The sequence below is a fragment of the Plecotus auritus genome (assembly GCF_963455305.1).
Source record: "Plecotus auritus genome assembly, chromosome: 9".
Classification (NCBI taxonomy): domain Eukaryota; kingdom Metazoa; phylum Chordata; class Mammalia; order Chiroptera; family Vespertilionidae; genus Plecotus; species Plecotus auritus.
In genome coordinates, this window is record NC_137783.1 from 74,566,420 (window position 1) to 74,587,004 (window position 20,585).

A 20,585-nucleotide genomic window follows, 5' to 3' on the forward strand; every position below is an offset into this window, starting at 1 on the left:
GCAGCAGCTGGCCCCACCCCTGCCTCTGCCACTGCTTGCCATCTGTGCAGCGCTCTGCCCCCCGCCCCGCCCCACCATTGGTTGCCTCCCTCTGCAGATGACAGGCATGGGGTGCGATCGCTTGGCTGGCCTGGGCTTCCCTCTGCAGGACGATCGCTGGCCAGCCCCGCACACCTGCCACAGCATTGCTGGCCAGTGGCCTGGGCCTCCCTCTGTGGGGTGATCAACTGCAGGGGGGCCCCCAGATCAATCGTCCAGCAGAGGAAAGCCCCGCCCACCCGCCACAGCACCGCCAGCTGGGTGGCCTGGGCCTCCCCCTGTGGGGCAATGGTGGCAGGCCCCTCCCAACCAATCACATCGCACCTGCCTTGGCTGGCCTGGTGCCAGTGCGTGTCATAGCGTGGTTTTTCTGCTGTCCTGTCAATTTGCATATTATGCTTTTATTATTATAGATGGTATTATTTTCCATACAAACAACGGTACACCTACTCTTGCCCCACCCTGTATACTCTTGGCCCTAAAAAACGTTGCTCTCTCCTCCGGGACCGAGTTCTCCCCCACTGCTGTAGGAGCAGGCCCCGCCAACTGTCCTCCACCCACACCTACTAGCAAGTCCCTGGGAGGGGAGGCCTCAGGCCCAGAGTGTCTGTGCACTTACCTTCCTGGTGTCCTCTCCAGGCCCCCTGGGCCTCAGGAAGTCCTTGTCAGCCCCAGGGGCGCTGGGCTCTCCACTGTCCTTCACAGGAAAATCTAGCTTCCTCAGCCCGTGGGCCACCACTAGAGACAGACAGCAGCACAGAAACTGTCCCTGGGTGGGCGTGTCCCGCTTATGCCCCGTGCTTCCCAGCCGAGATGCCCTCCGTGGCTCTGGTGTGGCAGTGGGGGGCACATGCGCCTCTGTGCGGAGGAGGTGGGTTGACCCCAGGACCTCATGAAGGTGCTTTTCCTCCAGAGCGGCACAAAGAGCCGCCCACCGGCCTCATGGTCCGTACTGCCGGCCTCCAGAGCCCCAACCAGACAAGTGCTGGCTCCATTCAGGACTGACAGCACCGGGTCAGAAAGCTCTGCAGAAAGAAGCGGCTTGGCTTTCCTACCCAATGAGGAACTAACTCCCCATCCTCCACATTTTCCTCTCAACTGAACATTGTGTCATTTCCTGGACACAGCAGGCTAATGGGGAGGACAGAGGGGCTATTTTGGGTACAAAAATAGGATTGCAGACACATGAGTGAACAGGAGAGAGGCGCGAGGAGCTGGCTGGAAACAGGAGAATCCAAGGGAATGATTACTTAAGAGCAGACCAGTCACTAGATCTGCTAACAAGATAGTTCCTCTCGCTTGTGTCACACCCAAGCAGCCAACAGGAGGCTGTAAGCCAGGAGCTTCAAAATGAAAAAAGGTCAGAGGAACTGAAGTCAAAGGCAAAGGGTAGGACAAGTACCCAACATGTTGTGGCCACCCGGCCCTGCCATCTGTGACTTCCACAGAAAAGCACCACATAGCAGTTACAGCTGCCAGGAGAGCATTGCCATAGCTAACGGCGGGTCCAGTGACATTCTTCTCCCCTGGAGGTCTGTGCACTATCTGGAATGCTTAAGACAGCTCAGATTAGAGTGCTGCTTACTTTGAATCAGGACAAGTTGTCCAGCAAAGACCCCAAGGCCATGCATCACAGTGGTCAAGCTGTGGTAGTTCCATGAGCTGAGGGCTATGTCAACAAGGCCTTGTCAGAAACCACACATGAACCAGCTTATTCTCATGAAACACCACGCATCCTCAGGTTCATGCCCACTCGGCAGCACAGAGAAATAAGGTCTGGTCTCTCTAATCTGTGAGGAGTGAACCCCACACAAATGGGAGAGAAACAAACACTGAGGTGAATTCCATTGTTGAGGAGACATTTTTATTGACGTAGGTTTGTATGTTTGTCTCTACTTCCCTTTCCTAATGGACCAAACAACTGATATGAACTGCCTGGGATGAAAAAATTACAGCAATCTATGTTGGAAGTGATTGCACCAATCCAAATGGAACTGTTGCTTAAGATAGGCGACTGGAGAAGGGTCACATAAAGCTAATTTCTTAAGAGCAGTAAGGTCCTTTCATTTGTCAATGGGAGAATGATATGAAGTCTGGTACCTTTGATGACTTGTTCCACAAACACAACACATCAGAGGGCAGATTTTAAAAATTCATTGAACACATTTTTATTGAGTACCTACTATGTACACCAGATACTGATCTGGGTGCTGGCGATACAGTAAACAAAAATCCCTGCCCTTACTGAGTTCCTGGAGCTTACATTATAGTGAAAGCAAGATAACCTGTGGAGAAAATGACCAAGTTAGCAAAAAAACGACTCTCTGAGCAGTAACAAAAGGGATTCCCAATATTTAAGTCAGAAAGACACAGTGAAGCCCCTAAGAGTCATCTAAAAAGGCAGGGCCCTGCTGAGCTCCCTGACCCATGTCTGAAAAAGCAAAGGGCTCCCCTTTGCTATAGTCCTAGGGTAGAAGGTCAATGCACAGAACTCCCAGGGGGCACACAAGGGCATTTAAAAGTCTATCCCAAAACCAAGGACATTTCCAACGAACCAGTATTTCCAACCAAAGAATAAAGCAACAGTTGTACAAATTTGTTTCAAGAATGAAGACAACAGCCTCTGAAAAATGAAATTCAATGAAGAATAAACATAACCTACAGGTAATAATAAAAAGAAGCATGAAACTAAAATTAAAATGTTTACAGCATAATAGTTTAAGATATAAAATGAGACTGTACAAGATTTTTGCTTAGGAAAAATATTTAATTCTTAGCCCCAAAAGTAATAAAATAGAAAGTTACTATAAGGTAATTTGACCATTTTAAATGCAGGCAATTTCTGATTCAAAATGTTCTGTTTTTCTATGGTAAGACAAACTTGAAAATAATTCGCTCAAACTTGGTTTTCAAAAAACAGAATAGGATGCACTGGGTTTAAAAGAGGTTGTGAATAAAAGAAATAATTCCAAAACCAAAATGGAATAAGCAAACTACCTAGCAAGATGCACTGAGAAAAATAAACTACGATAAAACCTCATTAACATTCATTAGGGACAAGGTGAATTTGAATAGGTGACAATGTAAATAAATTTGTATGGAAATATATTTAAATTCTCCATGAAATACATACATATATATTTCAGGGATAAAGGCTAAATTAAATATATATTTTTTAAAAAGTGGGGGTTCATAAAAATCCTCATGGAAAATATTTAATGTAATTGAAAAGTGATTAGTAATCGGTGTACTAACTGGCAAAAAGGTACTTTTTAAAGAGAGCTTCAAAATAGTTTTAGTTCAGATCCAATAGGCTTCCTTACAAACTATTAATTTGCTCCAGGAAACTAGTTATCTTAAGTTCTAGGAAAAATTAATGAGGTTTTACTTTAAAAGCAGAAAAACAAAGTTTTCAAATGATGATTCCAGCATCATCCATACCAAAAAAGTAGTAATGAAGTTTAATTTGGAAAGCCATAGCAAGGACCAGATGTTAACACAGCTGGAAGCAGAATGAGTTTAAGTGCAGGAAATCCTCACAGTATTATACCAGTCATTCCTTTTCTCATTAGAATTACAAAACTACAATCTTACAATGACACGGTAGAACTACTGCTTATTTGGATGCACTAAATTTTAAGTTTCTCAGCAAGGAGAGAGAAAAGTATTTTGAACACAGTGGTATAAGCTGTGGAAATTCAGTTAAGTTTTAACATCACACATTAGCAGCAATACATCTATCTGCACATCAGGTTTCTGAGTGACATGATTACAGTCAAAATAAGGCAAAGAAAAACCAGAATAAACAACACATGAACTCTGAGTTTCCACATTCCCCTTTCGTGTAAGACACCGACGCAGACCATCATTATCCAGGAAAATGTGGCTTTCACTACAGTTAAATCTCGATGTGTCTCCCAAACAGAGGGTTTAAAACATAAGTTATTCTAAACCATGTACATTTAACTTTGGAATGATGGACAGACACACAGATATAAGTAGACACCAAGAGAATCATTCCACTGCATGTCTGGGTTCCAACCCATCCAGCCCTGGTCAGGATGGTAAGTGGGCAGGCCTGATAGAACGGCGAGGGTGCAGGAGCCCAGATGGTGCCCAGTAAATCCCTGGAGACAATCAAGAAACGACTGTACCGAGTGTCAGGAACTGGTCACAAACAAAAAGAATGGTGTATAATTATCCCAACAAGGAAGACAAGTAAAAACAATCCCTTTTCATCTTTAGAAAGAATCAAGTCACTGAAATTTGATTTCTTGGAAGCCGTTGCCATTTGCTTGGATGAGGTCTTGAAGGTTTTCCATTTTTTCTCCACCAGTTTAAGAACACATTGACTAGACATCTGTGTTAAGAATTTAGTAAAGTCTTTTCCCTCCTGTTCCTCATCATGCCAATGCAAGCACTAGAAAATTCCAAATAGAATCAAGTTAGTGGCACAGAAAGTTCATGAACTACCTATGTGACTATTGAGCACGACAGCAGTGATCCAAAAGCAGGAGACTATGAACTTCTCATTGTGGTCAGTTTTTCTACTCCGTAAGGCTAATCAAAGTTAAACTTTAAAAATTGATTAAAATCCAAACAAACTATTCTTACTAGTGAAAACCACATTCCTGCCCATCCCTAGATGGGACTGAGAAACGGCCTGCTCAATGGTGAGCCACGAAGGGAATAAGCATTCCAGGCACTCAACACCCTCCCGTCTCCCACATGGTTATCGCCTTGCCCACTTAACGTCACTTACACCCTGTCAACCAAAGCAAAAGCTGCAAGGCAGACGACAGAAGGACATACCACTTATAGCTTCCTGTGCGAAGTATTTGACATCCATGTCTTCATCTTGGCCTAACTTCTGCAGTACCGGTTTAACTTCCTCCTGCAAAGCACTGAAATCCAACAGTATTATCTGTGAAAGGCAATCTTCTGGGTCAGAAAAAAATGTTTTATGGTATATATGCTTGAAGGCAATTTTTTTTTTTAAATCCTCACCCAAGGATATTTTTCCATTGATTTTTAGAGAGTGGAAGAGAGAGGGAAAGACAAAGAGAAACATCGATGTGAGAGAAACACATCAATTGGTTGCTTCCTGCATGTGCCCCAACCAAGGTCTGGGCCAGGGAGGACCCTGCAACCAAGGTACATGCCCTTGACCAGAATCAAACCCAGGACCCTTCGGTTTATAGGATGATGCTCTATCCACTGAGCCAAAGCAGCTAGGGCTCTAAGGCAATTTTTAAAGTTTAAAATACAGGGGAGAAACCAAGATGGCGGCATAAGTAAGCACTTAAACTGCTGCCCCGCACAACAATTTCAAAACTACAACTAAAAGACAGAACGGACACCATCCAGAACCACAGGAAAGCTGGCTGAGTGGAAATTCTACAACTAGAAGGAAAGAGGAAAGCTAACAGAGAAGGAGCAGCAAAGGGCTGAGGTACGGAGACACACGCGCCCAGAGAGGAAGAGCGGCGGAGTGCCTGGCTGGCTTTCTCTGGCGGGAGGGGGAAGGAAGCCCCCAACTGCACTGAACCCCAGTTCCAACTGCACTGAACCTCAGTTCCGGGCGAAACCCTGTGGACCCAGGCTCATACAGGGGGAGTTTGGACTGTCAGGTAGAGAGAAAGGCACTCGGAGACTCGGAGACTCAGGGGAGCCACGGCGGCAGGGGTCTGGAAGCACGAATGCGCACAAAGACTGACTGTGGAGGTTACCACAGGCTATCCCTAGCGGAAGGGAGTTGGAAGCTCCTGTCTACACTGAACCCCAGTTCCGACTGCACTGAACCGCAGTTCCGGGCGAGCCCCTGGGGACCCATGCTCTTACGGGGGAAATCTGGACTGTAAGGCGGAAACTTGGGAACCGCAGAAGGCAGAGGTCTGGAGACTCGCGCGCAAGGGCAGGGCTGATGGGAAGCCAAGACTGCTCCACCCTGAGACTCTACCCCTTCCAAGCTGAGCACAGAGGCTTTTGCAATCTGGCAAGGCTAATCCTATAAGGCTGTCTCCAGCACTGAAAATCTCCCAGTGTAGACACAGCTGATCCTCACAGACAACTGGCCTGCAGGTCAATTCCTCCCAGTGATACCAACAACAATCAAGACTTAACTACAACAAGGCTGTACACACAGTCCACAAAGGGGGGCACCAAGAGTGTCCACCTCAGGTTAACTGGGGAGGCCAACCCACTGGGCCATATAGGAAACCTAGCACACAAAGCTACCCTACCAACTCAGGGAAGCAGTGGAAAATGGGGAGACAAAGAAACAGATCACAAACGAATGAAATGGAGGAAAATAAATGACTGGATATAGAATTCAAAACCACGGTTATGAGGCTTTTCAAGAATATCCTAGAAAAGGCTGATAAATATAACGAGACCCTCAAAGATATGAAAAAAGACCAACTAGAAATTAAACACACACTGACTGAAATAAAAAATATTATACAGAGACCCAACAGCAGATTAGAGGAACGCAAGAATCAAGTCAAAGATCTGAAATACAAAGAAGCAAAAAACACTCAACCGAAAAAGCAAAAAAAATAAAAAAGAATCCAAAAAGTTGAAGATAGTGTAAGAAGCCTCTGGGACAACTTCAAGCGTACCAACATCAGAATTATGGGGGTGCCAGAAGAAGAGAGAGAACAAGATACTGAAAACCTATTGGAAGAAATAATGACTGAAAACTTCCCCCACCTGGTGAAAGAAATAGACTTACAAGTCCAGGAAGCGCACAGAACCCCAAACAAAAGGAATCCAAAGAGGACCACACCAAGACACATCATAATTAAAATGCCAAGGGCAAAAGACAAAGAGAGAATCTTAAAAGCAGCAATAGAAAAACAGTTAATTACCTACAAGGGAGCACCCATACGATTGTCAGCTGATTTCTCAACAGAAACTATGCAGGCCAAACGGGAGTGGCAAGAAATTTTCAAAGTGATGAATAGCAAGAACCTACAACCAAGACTACTCTACCCAGCAAAGCTATCATTCAGAATGGAAGGTCAGATAAAGAGCTTCACAGATAAGAAAAAACTGAAGGAGTTCATCACCACCAAACCAGTATTATATGAAATGCTAAAAGGTATTCTTTAAGAAGAGGAAGAAGAAAAAAGTAAAGAGAAATATTATGAACAACAAATACATATCTATCAACAAGTGAACCTAAAAATCAAGTGAATTAAAAATCTGAGGAACAGAATAAACTGGTGAATATAATAGAATCAGGGGCATAGAAAGGGAGTGGACTGATAATTCTCAGGGGGAAGGGGTATGGGGGGTGCAGAAAGAGACTGGACAAAAATCGTACACCTATGGATGAGGACAGTGTGGGGGGAGGTAAGGGCAAAGGGTGGGGTGGAAACCGGGTGGAGGGGAGCTATGGGGGGGGAAAAGGAGAAACAATTGTAATAATCTGAACAATAAAGATTTATTAAATTTAAAAAAAAATAAAAATAAAAAAAAAAAAATAAAATAAAGTTTAAAATACAAAAATATTTTAAAACACCTATAAGTTTGATAAGTACTAAATAGTATCTTAAGTTCTCAGTAGAAATAGCTTCAGTCAATGATCTCCACATATATGAGTTAAATATAAAAGAGTGGACGCGCCAAAACCGGTTTGGCTCAGTGGATAGAGCGTCGGCCTGCGGACTGAGGGGTCCCGGGTTCGATTCCGGTCAAGGGCATGTACCTGGGTTGCGGGCACATCCCCAGTGGGGGGTGTGCAGGAGGCAGCTGATCGATGTTTCTCTCTCATCGATGTTTCTAGCTCTCTATCCCTCTCCCTTCCTCTCTGTAAAATAGCAATAAAATATGTTTAAAAAAAGAGTGGACGCCTGCAAAAATGGTTATTTTATTATTTTCTTTAAACAAACCCACACCTTAGGTAAAGTGAAAATCACTGAATTTCTTTTTAGCCATTACTCTGCACTATCATGTAAAAATTTTAATCTACTTTTAAAATAAGAATAATATTAAAATCTTACTCAGTATCTAGAATTGGTCCAATTTTCTGTAGAGATTTGGCCACATTGAAACGGACGTTCGCCACTTGGTCTCCTGCCATTTTCAATACAATGGGCAGCATCTGCTTAGTAGTTATTTCCTGACCACAGGCTTCAGACAGTACCTAGAAAACACTTTTATTTATAAAATATCCCCAAACCTAAGGAGAAAAATTAATACTTAATAAAAAAGTAACTGACCAACAGGAAAACGTTTCTAGTGAGCACTAAATGAGGGATATAAGGTAGAATTCAAAAAACCCAGAATTAGAGCAGAATTCTCAACTGACTTCACTACTATACATTTTAACATGAATTGAACACTGACATTTTTTCTCTCATCTCTTAACTATCCAAAGAAATCAGTAAGAAATATATTCTAAATAGAAGACAATATATTAAGAATTTAGGAACACTTGCCAAAACCGGTTTGGCTCAGTGGATAGAGCGTCAGCCTGCGGACTAAAAGGTCCCAGGTTCGATTCCGGTCAAGGGCATGTAACTTGGTTGCGGGCACATCCCCAGTAGGAGGTGTGCAAGAGGCAGCTGATCGATGTTTCTCTCTCATCGATGTTTCTGACTATCTATCCCTCTTCCTTCCTCTCTGTAAAAAATCAATAAAATATATTTAAAAAAAAAAAAAAAAAAAAAAAAAAAAAAGAATTTAGGAACACAATCTTGAATAACTGCTTTAACACCTGAGCTTAGCAATAATAGCTGTGTAATACTTACATTAATGCAGAATAAGGTGGTCATTCTATGCAAATAATTAGGATCGTTTGCCATTACTAACACTTTGGGAACGATGGTATTCTGGGCCCACTCTGTACCAAACTTCTGAACTAGTTTCATGAGGTTGTTGGTGGCAGCTTCGCGAATGGCATACACTGCAGGAGAGGGAAAAACAAATGCTGTTCACAGTGCAGCACAACCTAGTTTACTTACATCATCAGCAAAGGTGGGCCAAAAGCGAGATTCTGCAAACACACTCCAAAGTCAGCCATGCTGCGGTGGCATGTGCTCAGCTACAACTCACAAATACACTGATTTGGTTTTATTACAGTTTCGAAATGTGTAATATGTCCAAGGAAAAAGGAGGTAAGGAGCTCATAATAGGCATCACTAATTCATTAACAAATGTCAGTGCTTATATATACTATGTGTTACAAGAAAAATATATATACCTCTCCTCAAGATCATACACTTAGAAAAATAAAAGCTACCATACTCCAAGTAGTCACATGGCATAAAATTGATTATAATAAAGTGTGAAATTGTGTAGTAAAGAGCATGAGAGCTGTAGCAGTTAAGAGAGAACAGGAAGGTCTAAAAAGGCTTTGTACTGGGCCTCAAAGATTAGAGAGGATTTGTGTAAGTAAAGAGAAGAGATGGTAATTCCTGGAAAGGGTAAAAAAATTTACCCAGGACACAAAGGAGATAACTGAAACCTGGGCAAACATGAGGCTGGACAGTTACAGGAGAACCAAAACACAGAACATCTTGAAAGGTACATTTAGAGGTTATAAAAAAAAAAGAAAAAAGATGGGTTTTTAAAGCAAAGCTGTCACCTGGTGACTAGTGTGGTACTTCAGCAAGATTACTCCAATAGGGGCAAGAAAGCTAAAGGGAGAAAGACAGCGAGGAGGTAGTTTAGACTGCACTGTGGTCATCTACACAATAGCAAATAAATACTTCAGACCTTCATGCCTGTTTTCCCTTAAAAATGTTTATGTTGAGAAATCTTAGGTGAATAAATGTACCTGCTTTAACACTTAATAATTCCCTACAAGCCCAGGCCAGGTGACTCAGTTGGTTGGAGTGCCGTCCCATGCACCAAAAGGTGGAGGGTTTGATTCCCGGTCAGGGCACATACCCAAGTTGTGGGTTCGATCCCTGTTTGGGGCACATACAGGAGGCAATTGATCAATGTTTCTCTCTTATCATCAATGTTTCTCTCTCTCTCTCTCTCTCCCCCTTCCTCTCTGAAATCAATAAAAATATTTATTTTTTTAAAAAGAAAGGAGTAATTAAGTACAGAATCTTCTGGGACATGTCAAGTCTCAGTAATGTTAAATATGTATCAGAAATAACATGAACACTTTTATTCTAAAAAGAGGAATTTCTTTCCTATGACTCACCATATTATTATTCATTTAGAAAGAAAAAAAATTAGGCCACAGAAAGGTAAGTTTAAAAGATAAGAAAAATGAAAGTCCTCAAAATCTAGTTTGAAAGCACTGAAATTTACCTACATATATACGCCTTTATGAGACTTGCACATTTTTCATACCCCTCCTCTTCACACTCTTAGCCATATGACCTCCCATATGATCCAAATATGCCCTTAACAAAACCACCTACATGTACAAGCAGACACAAATATTCCTATCCTCCCAAATATCCAGGCACAAGCAGCCGCAGCACAAAGATACACTCAGGTCATAAAGTATACATAAGATGCTGTGAAACACAATGCCTACTATATGCACTAAAACATGGAAGTGAAGGAGAAACCAAGATGGCGGCACAGGTAAGCACCTAAACTGCTGCCTCGCACAACAATTTCAAAACTACAACTAAAAGACAGAACGGACACCATCCAGAACCACAGGAAAGCTGGCTGAGTGAAAATTCTACAACTAGAAGGAAAGAGAAAAGCTCACAGAGAATTGGAGGTACGGCAAAGGGGCTTTGTGCGCGCAGAGAGGAAGGGCGGCTGAGAGCCTGGCTGACTTTCTCTGGCGGAAGGGGGAAGGAAGGCCCCCGACCGCACTGAACCCCAGTTCTGACTGCACTGAACCCCAGTCCTGGGCGAAACCCCGTGGACCCAGGCTCATACAGGGGGAGTCTGGACTGTCAGGTAGAGAGAAAGGCACCCGGAGACTCGGAGAGCCAGGGGAGCCCCGGCGGGCAGGAGTCTGGAGGCGGCGCGCCAGCGTGCACAAAGGCTGCGGAGGTTGCTACAGGCTTTCCCTAGCAGAAGGGAGTCAGAAGCTCCTGACTGCACTGAACCCCAGTTCCAGGCGAGCTCCTGGGGACCCACGCTCTTATGGGGGGGAATCTGGACTCTCGGGCGGAGACTCGGGAGCCGGGGAAGGCAGAGGTCTAGAGGTTGCGCAAGGGCAAGGCTGACTGGAAGCCAAGACTGTCTGCTCCGCCCTGAGACTCCACCCCATCCAAGCTGAGCACAGAGGCTATTGCAATCTGGCAAGGCTAATCCTCTAAGGCTGTCTCCAGCACCGAACTTCACCCAGCGTAGACACAGCGGATCTTTACAGCCAACTGGCCTGGAGGTCAATTCCTCCCAGTGATACCAACAACAATCAAGACTTAATAACAACAAGGCTGTACACACAGTCCACAAAGGGGTGCACCAAGAGTGTCCACCTCAGGTTAACTGGGGAGGCCGACCCACTGGGCCATATAGGAAACCTAGCACACAAATCTATCCTACCAACTCAGGGAAGCAGTGAAAAATGGGGAGACGAAGAAACAGATCACAAACGAAAGAAATGGAGGAAAACAAACGACTGGATATAGAATTCACAACCACGGTTATAAGGCTTTCAAGAATATCCTAGAAGCTGAAACCGGTTTGGCTCGATGGATAGAGCGTCAGCCTGCAGACTGGAAGGTCCCAGGTTCGATTCCGGTCAAGGGCATGTACCTTGGTTGCGGGCACGTCCCCAGTGGGGGGTGTGCAGGAGGCAGCTGGTCGATGTTTCTCTCTCATCGATGTTTCTAACTCTCTATCCCTCTCCCTTCCTCTCTGTAAAAAATCAATAAAAATATATTTAAAAAAAAAAAAAAAAAAGAATCAGGGGCATAGAAAGGGAGTGGACTGATAATTCTCAGGGGGAAAGGGGTATGGGGGTGTTCATGAAGTGACTGGACAAAAATCATATACCTATGGATGAGGACAGTGGGGGGGAGGTAAGGGCAGAAGGTGGGGTGGGAGCTGGGTGGAGGGGAGCTATGGGGGGAAAAAGGAGAAATAATTGTAATAATCTGAATAAAGATTTATTAAAAAAAAAAAAAAAAAACCTGAGGAACAGAATAATCTGGTGAATATAATAGAATCAGGGGCATAGAAAGGGAGTGGACTGATAATTCTCAGGGGGAGAGGGGTATTGGGGGTTCAGGAAGAGACTGGACAAAAATCATACACCTATGGATGAGGACAGTGGAGGGGGGAGGTAAGGGCAGAAGGTGGGGTGGGAACCAGGTGGAGGGGAGCTATGGGGGGAAAAAGGAAAAACAATTGTAATTATCTGAATAAAGATTTATTTAAAAATAAATAAATAAAACATGGAAGTGAAGCTCATAGGATTATGTCATGACCTCCCCTATGGCCCCCGGCTGAACAGGTCTCAGACTATACTGAAGATGCCAGGTCTGGACCTGGGGCCTGGCACTGGACCTTACTGGTACAGAGGGCACCCTTCCCACCCACCACTTCCTGGCAGACACGAGTAGACATGTGGACCTGAGACTGTCAAAAAGTTAACTGCTAACTAATTGATATAAAAAATGGTTTAATATATAACATCAATAGTATCGTATGAATATTTTGATAAGCAGCTGTACCAGTTTTCATTTGTGACAGTTGGTGGCATTCAAAGAAAAGGATTCTGTGAATTGTTATAAATGCAAAGAGAAGTGTTGAAAAACCTATTTGCTAAATGCTATCCCATCTGACCTTGCCCTGAGCTCACAGCTCATCCTCTTTTGTCATGGTGGCAGCAACAACCCAGCGTGCAGGCAGTAAAGTTGTCTTTCACCAACACCAGAAATCTGGGCCCTCTCTGTCTTCGGTCACAGCTGCCATCTCACGCTTCTGGACTCCTTTACTGTGCCTTTATAGCTCCTCCTCTGTGTCACTCAAACAAGCCACGTAGCCATTTCTTCCCCATAGGACTTTCATCTGATTCCAATCTCTGTCCAACCCAGACAGCATGGTCAAGCGAAGACCTCAAGTTAAGAAAGAAGTGAGTATATGTAGCGCTAGCCGGTTTGGCTCAGTGGCTAGTAGGATTGCGGAATGAAGGATCCCAATTCAATTCCAGTCAAGGGTACATACCTCAGTTGCAGGCTCCAGGGTGAGTGCAGGAGGCAACCTATCAATGTTTCTCTCACATCGATATTTCTGTCTTTCCCTCTCTCTTCCACTCTCTCTAAAAATCAATGGAAAAATATCCTTGGATGAGGATTAAAAAAAAATGATGGTGAAAAGCAAACAAATAATAAAATAATTTAAAATCTCTGACTCCCTGACCCTGGGTGCTGGCGCCATTAAAAAAAAAAAAAAAAAAAAAAAATCAATGGAAAAATATCGAGTAAGGATTAAAAAAAAAGTGAGTATATATGTGTGTAAGAGTCTGAAAATAATGTAACTGAATGAGTAAGAAACAGAGCAAAGAGGTTTTCATGGAAAAAATAAAGTTTAAAACAGAAAAAATTAGTAGAAAACAGAAACATCAAACTTGTGTTTCAGAGGAAGCTAACTGGACTTTAGTAACAGTATTTGTTCATCGCTACACTAGGAAGGCAATCAGATTAGTAGTCCTTTCTAAAAAAGAAATATATCAACAAAACTGGAAATATGCAAAGACATGAACACTCCATAACAACCTGTTTTTAACTTATTTACTTACCATGATCCACAAGCCAGGCCATACATAAAGAATTCAGCTTTTCATCAAAGAATTCCACACCCTATGGGTACAGAAGATTCCATTAATACACATCTAACAAAGTTTAGAAATCAAGACAATCTATTTATTATACTAAAATGAACTAAAAGCTAAAAACCGCTTGTTTCCAAATAAGCTGAATTCATGAGCCAGCCAGAGAACAATTACCATGGAATTTGATTTACAAACTGTAAATCTATTTTATTGGACAGAAATAATAAACAAAGCATAAGTGAGATAGCCCAGGCCCTGCTAAGTGGGAGAGAATCGGATGGTCAGGAGCCAGATACAATACTACAAATGAGTAGAAAGAATGCAGTATGGACAGTCTGCCAAGCATTATCTAGATTATTTGTAAAAAGGAATTACCCAATAAAATATCAATAATATATTTTTTCTTTGTATTTTAATTGAAAAATTTTTTCAATTACAGTTTACGTTCATTCGATATAAACTTGTATTAATTTTAGGTGTACAGCATAGTGGTTAAGACAATCATATGCTTTACAAAGTGTTCCCCTGATATTTCGAGTACCCACTAGCACCACACATTGTCATTATAATATTACTGACTATATTTCTTTTGCTGTACTTTAATATCCTCATGACTATTTTGTAACTATCAATCTGTACTTCTGTCAATCCTATCTAATAAAGAGGGCATATGCTAATTGACCCTCATGCCGTCGCAAAGATGGCGGCACCCACAGCCAATAAGGAGGGATTATGTTAATTGCCACGCCCTCAAAGATGGCGGCGCCCAGTCCCCTCAGCCCCACCGGGGCAGCAGGCACACAGCAAGGCAAGGCGGGCCACTCCACACGCCTGCCTCCAATGTCCCCTAGTCCGCTCAGCCTCCCAGCCGCCCAGGGCAGCCTGAGGCTCAGGTAACCAGGGCCAGCCAAGGCTTGCACTGCTGGCAGTGGCAGCAGCAGAGGTGTTATGGGGCGTCGCCTTCCCCTGATCGCTGGATCACCTCTCGCCCCTGAGGGCCCCCGGACTATGAGAGGGGACAGACCGGGCTAAGGGACCCCCCCCCCCCCCAGTGCATGAATTTTCATGCACCGGGCCTCTAGTAATATTAATAATTCTCAAAAATTTTCCCTTTTTAGTTAAGATTATAATAAATCATTAAGGATGAAGAAACTGATATCAAGAAATAGAGATATTTCCACTTAAATAGAATATTTCTAAGATGATGGGAGGAAGCAGAGGGAGAATAAAGCAGGCATAACACTGCAGGTGACCTAGCAGAGAGTAACAGGTGGAACCATCCTGGCTCTCCCAGTTTAGCTCTTCCTGTCAACATTTGGCCACTCCAGCACAGGTGGGGACAAGTTCCTAGAGCTGATTTACACAGACCTGTCACTGTGGGAATTCTGTACCATGCAGGAGAATGTTGTGACAGCGCTTTCCTAGAGTCTTCCCTTTTGGGATCTACATGTTTCTTTGGATCTAAGTTCCTGAACAGTGATTATATATTTTAAATAAAGAGATGTACCATAAAGTTTCAGTGCTCTGAAAATAGTGATTTAATAACATAAAATGCTTTCTAATAATAGATCATGAATAGGTTTTAGCATATACTTAAATCACCATGTCAACTCTCAAAGATTTCTTTTTCATTTCAGGTTATGGATTTTTCTTTAAAAATTTTCAATTTTAGAGAGCAGAAGGGGAGGAAAGAGGGAGGGAGGAAAGGCGGGAGAAAGATGGGGAGGGAGGGAGGTGGAGGGAGAGAGAGAGAAACATCAATCTGCTGTTCCACATATCTATGTATTCATTGGTTGACCCTTGCGTGTGCCCTGACTGGGGATCGAACCCACAATCTTGACATACCAGGACAATGCTCCAACCAACTGAGCTACTTGGCCAAGGCTCTTGAATCTTAACCTTTATTTCTTGATTTTTGTGGTTTAACTTTATATTTATTCAGCATGGTCCATAAGCCAGGCCATACGTAATGTCTTGAAAAAATTTTATAAATTGACTACCTGATATAGATAAAAAATAAAATAAAATATATACGAACAAGAAATTGAAGTTGCATTAACAAAATGTTCATGACCAATGTGTGTCAGCCCTGCCCAAAAGGTATGAGTCAGCCAAAGTCACCATCTACTTGCTTCCATACTCCTCTGTAGAGCTGCCAACCTTTGCTGACCTCCCAGATCTAAGAGGAATAGAGATTTTTAAAAAATAGTACTAAAATTCTCCCTCTCTTCTGGACAGTTTTTTCAGCCTTTAGTCAACCAGTTAGCCACTGCTGCTTTCCATTCTGGAGAGGTGACCCATGACAGTCACCAGTGAAGAACAAAGGATGGCCCTCAGTGCTTGGGAGTGACGGGGGAAAAAGTGACAAGATGACTTGCTTGACCCTTTTAGCTATATAGTGATATTTTTTAGGTCCATTTTAAAGAGTGGGACACCAAATTTTATAAAACATGTGATGTCACAGATAATCACAAGATGCATTTAAATATACCAAAACTAGCAATACAAATTCAGTGGTCCAAGAAAGTAAAAAAAAAAAAATAGATCCCATATGCTATGATCTGAAAGGAATGGAAGTGGGGGTGAGAGAGGGGGAACAAACTGCAGCAATGTCAGCTGTAAACTGACATATTTTGAGCTTTCTCAAAAAATATGCAGGTATTCATTTATCCAACACTCGACAAATGTTGAGTGCCTGATTAATGCCAGGCACTCTAGTAGGCACTGGCAATCAAACATTAAACACAGTCCTTACCCTAAAAAAGATCACCTGTCTATCTCCCCAACTAGTTTTTTTTTTTTTTTCAGGGATAGTAAATAGCAATACTTTTTATTATTTAGTTTTATTAATATTTTTTATCATTTGATTAGAGAAACATATTTAATGTAACTCCTCTAATAATTAGGGCACATGATAGGCCTTGAGTTTTTTTTTCCCCCAACTAGTTTTTAACAGACAGTCACAATACAACACTGTAATAAGTGCTACCAACAGGGTAATGGTATATCACACTTAGAACTATTTAGGGCATCTATGAAAACAGAAAGGATGTGGCCATAAAACCCAGCTGATTCCTCAACTCCCTTTTAACCAGAATGCATAAAAAGTAGCCAGAAAAAATAAATAAATAAAGCAGTAGCCAAGGACATTTTGCTCAGTATACAGGCAAGCAGGGAAGCTGCTCTGAGTGAAAATCAAAGCTAACTTATCTTGAAACAATACTCCCTTTTCCTCTCAGTTAAATATTCCTTAAATCACAGAGACATTAACACAAAATCTGTTACATTCCAAGAAACACTGTATTTTTTTATGGCTTTGCTTTTAGATGGTGGTGAGGTAAAATATGTCTCTGTAATTCCTTTTTGTTAGAAGTTAATGCACTAATGAAAATAAAAGCCATCTACAAGCAACTAGGACCTACCATACTTAGATGTGTCTAAATGAACATAATCATACAAATTATGGGGCCTCCTACTTGGCATAGTAAATCTGTTCAACTATTTGATGCTATCCTTCACTTCATGGAGCACACACACTCACCAGCTGGCCCGCCAGCAGTGGCATATACTCAATGATGGCCAGCCGGACCCTCCACTTGGCATCTTCAGCCAGTTCCACTATGGCAGGAAGAAGAGACTGAGAGAGCTGACGGATTCCAATCACTTCATTTACACAATCCAAATTGGAGATAATATTCAAACGAACTTCAGGACACTGCAAGTACATAAGCCCAAAAAGAGCACATATAAAAATCAAGTTCTCTGCCCAATATTTTCCTATTGTCATGATGAGGTAAAAACTGCTAACTAAAGTTTAAAATAAGAAAGTAGTGACTAAGGTAAAGTAAATAGTCTTGGAAGAAATACTTAAATACTGAGTACACAAATAACTCATAGCATATTAACTATAACTGTTCTTAACCATAATTCTCAATAAAGTCTATAGGATGGTCTTAGCTGGATTGGCTCAGTGGATAGAGTGTTGGCCTACAGACTAAAGGGTCCCAGGTTCGATTCCAGTCAAGGGCACATGCCCAGGCTGCGAGCTCAATCCCTAGTAGGGGGTGTGCAGGAGGCAGCCAATCAATGATTCTTGTTCATCACTGATGCTTCTATCTCTCTCACCCCCTTTTCCCTTCCTCTCTGAAATCAATAAGAAGGAAAAAAAAAAAGTCTATAGCATAGGCTCTGGAACCAAATTATATGCATTCAAATCCCAGATCTGCCAAGACCTTGGGTGAGCTATTTTATCTCTGTGTCTCAGCTTCATCTGTAAAATGGGGATAAGAAGACCTACCTCTAAGACTGCTGTGAGGATTACATATAATAATACATGCCAAAGCATTTATAATCATGCCTGGCATATAGTTTTACTCAATAAATGTTAACTACCAGTATAATGTTGATATTATATTTAAATAGAAGATAATTTTTAAACAAAGATTTATTAAGTTTGAAGAGAAGAAACCAGAGCCTCTTAGCAGGAATCAGACAGAGAATGAGGCGATATTTTTAAGTCTATATCAATGGCTCCTAGTGCCCATTTTCTGGGGAACTTGCAACCCATACTCAAATACAAGGACTGTCACTAGTTTAAAATAAGTTACTTTTAAAAATCACATTATCCCTGTTTTGGGTTCTATTTTAGTGAAACCTCAAACCAAAACCAAATCAAATCACTGTCTACCAAGCAATAGAATTTATAGCCAGACTCACCTCATCCTTCAACTGAGCTAAAAAAAGAGGTAGAAGATGTTCAATGGTATTCTCTTTGCCCAAAATGGTAGACAATCCCATAATTACAGAAGCTAGAGCCGATTTGACATGTTGATTTGTATCAGATACTAATTCCTAAAATAAAAATTAAAAATTAAAAGCCTTTCTTTTTTGCAAGACAACAGAAACTTCCATACTATTTCCCAAGGAATTTAAAGACAGCACTATTTCAATAGATCCGTTGATAATGTTTCCTCAGATCAACTGTCAGATAACACAAACCTCTGTGCCAATGAGCAATTTTCAATTACAATGCACTACTACTAAGTGATAAATAATGTTACACATTCATATACCTATCCCATGCATCCCTTGTCCACCTTTAAACTCAAAAGAGCTTTAAGGCAAAGAAACAAAAAAGAAGTAAGGTTTGCCTTCACATAAGGCAGAGTAAAGCTAAAAAGTAAGCTAAAGTTAGGTTTACCTTTATATAGGGCAGAACTTGATTCATAATTATGGTCTCTCTACCTTCAATAGGCAAGTTCTCACAAAGTTCTAAAAGAGATAAATAGAAAAAAATGCTTACATAGAACCATTTACAAGGAGCCAAATGAAGAAATTTAGCCAGTTTTATCAAGTTTCAAGTTAAATCAAATCATATGTTTAAGCAAACAATCTCTAAGAAGTGGCTCTTGTTCTAAATACACATTTTTGTCAATCTAGATGGCACTGTGTATTGCAATAATCCAACGTGAAAAGCATTTTAAAAAAAAATAGAAACAAGGTAAAATGGCTGTTTGGTTTTAACTTATATGATAATGTAATATTTCTATACAATAAAATCATCTCTATTTATTTGAAAACATATTCTAGAACAAAAATCATATAAAATTCACTGACATAAAAAAAAGCACCAAAATAAACAAGCCATCCTGCAACATAAACTGAACTCCTTAACCTTTCACTTTGTGGGCAGCAGCTGCTCGGACTTCAGCTTCGCAGTCTTTAAGTAGATTCTGAAAGGCGGGAATGAGGTCATTTTGGGTGATTTTGGGACCCACAGCTTTCTGGAGCTATAAAATAATATGTACAGGATTAATTGCAAACTAACAAAATAATTAATATGAACAACACAAAACAGCGCAACTTTAGGTATACACTTTTGCCACAAACACTGCTGATTCATAAGAATTCAGAGACTTTTGGTACCACAGCAAACTTGTGGGTTTCTTGGTGTTTTTTTCTTTTCTTTAGTACTTAAAGAAAATACCAGTGCAATAATTTTACCTCTGAAAATTTGTCAGCTACCATATAGCGAACTCGCCAAGATTTATCTTCTGCAGCTTGTCGAAGTGTAGGCATCACCAAAACCTCAAGGTCATCCTGTGACAGTAACTGGGCAATACTGACACAAGCTTCCACAGCTAGGAGGCGCACTGAATCCTAAAGGAGTAAAATTTATTTCTGTTAGACAATATTTACTGACAGCCAAGGTATATGGTATGGGGTTGTACTCTGAGTGTCATTTAAAAAAAAAAAAAAAAGAAGCAAACCAACTACACCAGCTGTTGCCAACCGGTGGCGCAAACCAGTGGTGGTCCATGAGGTCCGAAAGGTTGGCAACTGCTGAACTACACTACATGCAGCTTCATGTCTCTGTGTCTGGAAATAGCTGTTCTCTGCCTGGAATAGTATGTCAAAGCCACAAAGGTAGAAACTTATTCTGTGAATAAATAGCAAAATAATTACATTGGCCAGTGCAGAGGTTTTTTTAAAAAATGAAGTAAAAATGTAAAGTGGGAAAAAAAAGATAACATCTTAATAATATCTTCAAAGCCTCACTCCTAATAAGAAGTTGAGAGAAAAAATGAAAACTATGCTTATACAAGTTTTTAACAGATCAGGACAGAGAAAGAGAATAATAAGTAAGGGAATCACAGAGAAAGAGAATAATAAGTAAGGGAATCACTGGGGAGCTGTTTTCAAAATACAGGTAACCCCGCTTTTCAAAAGTGTATTCTGCAACTTTGCTTTTATGAAAAACCCAGATTAATACATGTTTCCCTACCTGAAAGAAATCTGAAAAGGATTTTTGCTTTTACAAAAAAAGGTGAAAAGC

General features: G+C 41.5%; 1 protein-coding gene across 3 annotated transcripts in view; it reads right to left on the reverse strand.

Moving 5' to 3' along the window:
- PPP2R1B (protein phosphatase 2 scaffold subunit Abeta) overlaps nucleotides 1-20,585 on the reverse strand; it is a 41,292-nt gene that overhangs the window by 9,070 nt on the left and 11,637 nt on the right. The window contains exons 6-15 of one of the 3 annotated variants that reach the window (XM_080642430.1): nucleotides 19,754-19,909; nucleotides 19,425-19,539; nucleotides 18,951-19,021; nucleotides 18,467-18,601; nucleotides 17,292-17,465; nucleotides 13,718-13,778; nucleotides 8,796-8,950; nucleotides 8,046-8,188; nucleotides 4,852-4,943; nucleotides 659-777 (exon numbers count right to left, since the gene is read on the reverse strand). In XM_080642430.1, coding sequence (XP_080498556.1) covers nucleotides 659-777; nucleotides 4,852-4,943; nucleotides 8,046-8,188; nucleotides 8,796-8,950; nucleotides 13,718-13,778; nucleotides 17,292-17,465; nucleotides 18,467-18,601; nucleotides 18,951-19,021; nucleotides 19,425-19,539; nucleotides 19,754-19,909 — 1,221 coding nt within the window. Of the gene's footprint in view, nucleotides 1-658; nucleotides 778-1,891; nucleotides 4,460-4,851; nucleotides 4,944-8,045; nucleotides 8,189-8,795; nucleotides 8,951-13,717; nucleotides 13,779-17,291; nucleotides 17,466-18,466; nucleotides 18,602-18,950; nucleotides 19,022-19,424; nucleotides 19,540-19,753; nucleotides 19,910-20,585 lie in introns of those variants that run through there. The other 2 variants (XM_080642428.1, XM_080642429.1) reach the window with 2 other exon arrangements.